The sequence below is a fragment of the Colobus angolensis genome, unplaced genomic scaffold, assembly GCF_000951035.1.
Source record: "Colobus angolensis palliatus isolate OR3802 unplaced genomic scaffold, Cang.pa_1.0 Scaffold35, whole genome shotgun sequence".
Lineage (NCBI taxonomy): Eukaryota > Metazoa > Chordata > Mammalia > Primates > Cercopithecidae > Colobus > Colobus angolensis.
This window is the reverse complement of record NW_012116821.1, coordinates 11,830,449-11,832,506: the sequence shown is the minus strand read 5'-3', so window position 1 is coordinate 11,832,506 and position 2,058 is coordinate 11,830,449. Positions and strand designations below refer to the sequence as shown.

General features: G+C 38.1%; 1 protein-coding gene across 1 annotated transcript; it reads left to right on the top strand.

Moving 5' to 3' along the window:
• Window positions 1-677: 677 nt before the first annotated feature.
• On the top strand, window positions 678-1,515 carry LOC105519503 (proteasome maturation protein). The gene has a single exon (XM_011952878.1). The coding sequence runs from the start codon at window positions 701-703 to the stop codon at window positions 1,124-1,126; it is 426 nt and encodes a 141-aa protein (XP_011808268.1). The 5' UTR covers window positions 678-700; the 3' UTR covers window positions 1,127-1,515.
• Window positions 1,516-2,058: the final 543 nt, after the last annotated feature.

Sequence of the window (2,058 nt, the reverse complement as noted above, 5' to 3'; positions counted from 1 at the left end):
TCATACTGAATGGGCAAAAGCTGGAAGCACTCCCCTTGAAAACCAGCACAAGACAAGGATCCCCTCTCTCACCACTCCTATCCAACATAGTATTGGAAGTTCCAGTCAGGACAATTAGACAAGAGAAAGAAATATGTATGAAATGCAGTTTCTTAAGGAATATTGACTCATAAGATCAGAAGGTGAAGTTCCACAGTAAGCCGTCTGCAAGCTGAAGAGCAAGGAAGCCAGTTTGAGTCCCAAAACCTCAAAAATAGGGAAGCCGACAGTGCAGCCTTCCATCTGTGGTTGAAGGCCTGAGACCCCTGGTGTAGGTCCAAGAGTCCAAAAGCTGAAGATTTGGAGTCCAATGTTCGAGAGCAGGTAGCATCCAATAATGGAGAAAGATGGAGGCCAGAATACTTAGCCAGTCTAGTCTTTCCATGTTCCTCTGAATGACGAGAACACATGGACACATGGCGGGGAAAAACGCACACTGGGGACTGTCAGAGGGTTGTGTGTGGGAGGAGGGAGAGCATCAGGAAGAATAGTTAATGAATGCTGGGCTTAATACCTAGGTGATGGGATGATCTGTGCAGCAAACCATCATGGCACACATTTACCTATATAACAAATCTGCACATCCTGCACGGGTACCCCTGAACTTAAAAGTTAAACTTTTAAGAAAAAAAAAGAGAGGCTGTTCTCAGAGCTACTGAAGATGAATGCCAGGGGACTTGGATCTGAGCTAAAGGACAGTATTCCAGTTACTGAACTTTCAGCAAGTGGACCTTTTGAAAGTCATGATCTTCTTCGGAAAGGTTTTTCTTGTGTGAAAAATGAACTTTTGCCTAGTCATCCTCTTGAATTATCAGAAAAAAATTTCCAGCTCAACCAAGATAAAATGAATTTTTCCACACTGAGAAACATTCAGGGTCTATTCGCTCCACTAAAATTACAGATGGAATTCAAGGCAGTGCAGCAGGTTCAGCGTCTTCCATTTCTTTCAAGCTCAAATCTTTCATTGGATATTTTGAGGGGTAATGATGAGACTATTGGATTTGAGGATATTCTTAGTGATCCATCACAAAGTGAAGTCATGGGAGAGCCACACTTAATGGTGGAATATAAACTCGGTTTACTGTAATAGTGTGCTGTTCATGGAAACTGAGGGCTGCATCTTGTTTATAGTCGTCTTTGTACTGTAATTTGATGTACACAACATTAAAAGTACTGACACCTGAGAATTTCTGCTCAAGTAGTCTCAATGATCATTTAAAATTTGGGGGCATCTTTGGTTTACAGCCATGTGATAATTAAAAGCACTAAAGGGGGATCATGTTAAAGCTCTTAAATTTTATTAAAACAATAGCCTTTGTCTTTAAAAAATTATTGCTCATGAATATTATAAAATGATCTACAGGTTTCAGTTCAACCTGTTTTCTAAGTTTTCTGTAAACATAGTTTGAATAAGCATAAGCATTTGAGTCTGTAAACTTTGTAGTAGCATCTTTCAGAATAAACATTTTTAATTGATAAAAAAAGGAAAAAAGAGAGAGAGAAAATTTGTAGCTAAAAAAAACAATTATTATTATTTTGGCATGAGAAATCAATTCAATCGCCTAAAAAAAGATTTTATTTTCTCAACAGGGTCATAATATAGTTAAAATAGTTAGTGTGCCAGAGAAAAAGCTTCTGCAAGTGGTCAGTGACCTCAATTCTCTTCTTGATTCTCCATAGTCTTTAAAGATATCAATAAATAGATATACTTTTATTTTCATACAGCTGAGTTCCACCTAAAAGAAATATTTAAAAATCCCATGGAGATAAGCCTGAGTTTGGTTATTTCAAATCTTATTTAATACATGGCTCTTTTACTTGGTAGTTTATCAATTCCTGTCAAATTACTGCATAACATGTCAACATCTATGATTCCTTAAAAAATAAATCACAGTCTGGGAGCAGTGACTCTTGCCTGTAACTCTAATACTTCAGGAGGCCAAGGTGGGCAGATCACTTGAGCCTGGGAGTTTAAGACCAGCCTGGCAACATGGTGAGACCCCATCTCTGTGAAAAAAA

Bases quoted from the DNA above. Each gene is read 5' to 3' on its own strand.
- LOC105519503 (XM_011952878.1), top strand. From the start codon at position 701: ATGAATGCCAGGGGACTTGGATCTGAGCTAAAGGACAGTATTCCAGTT.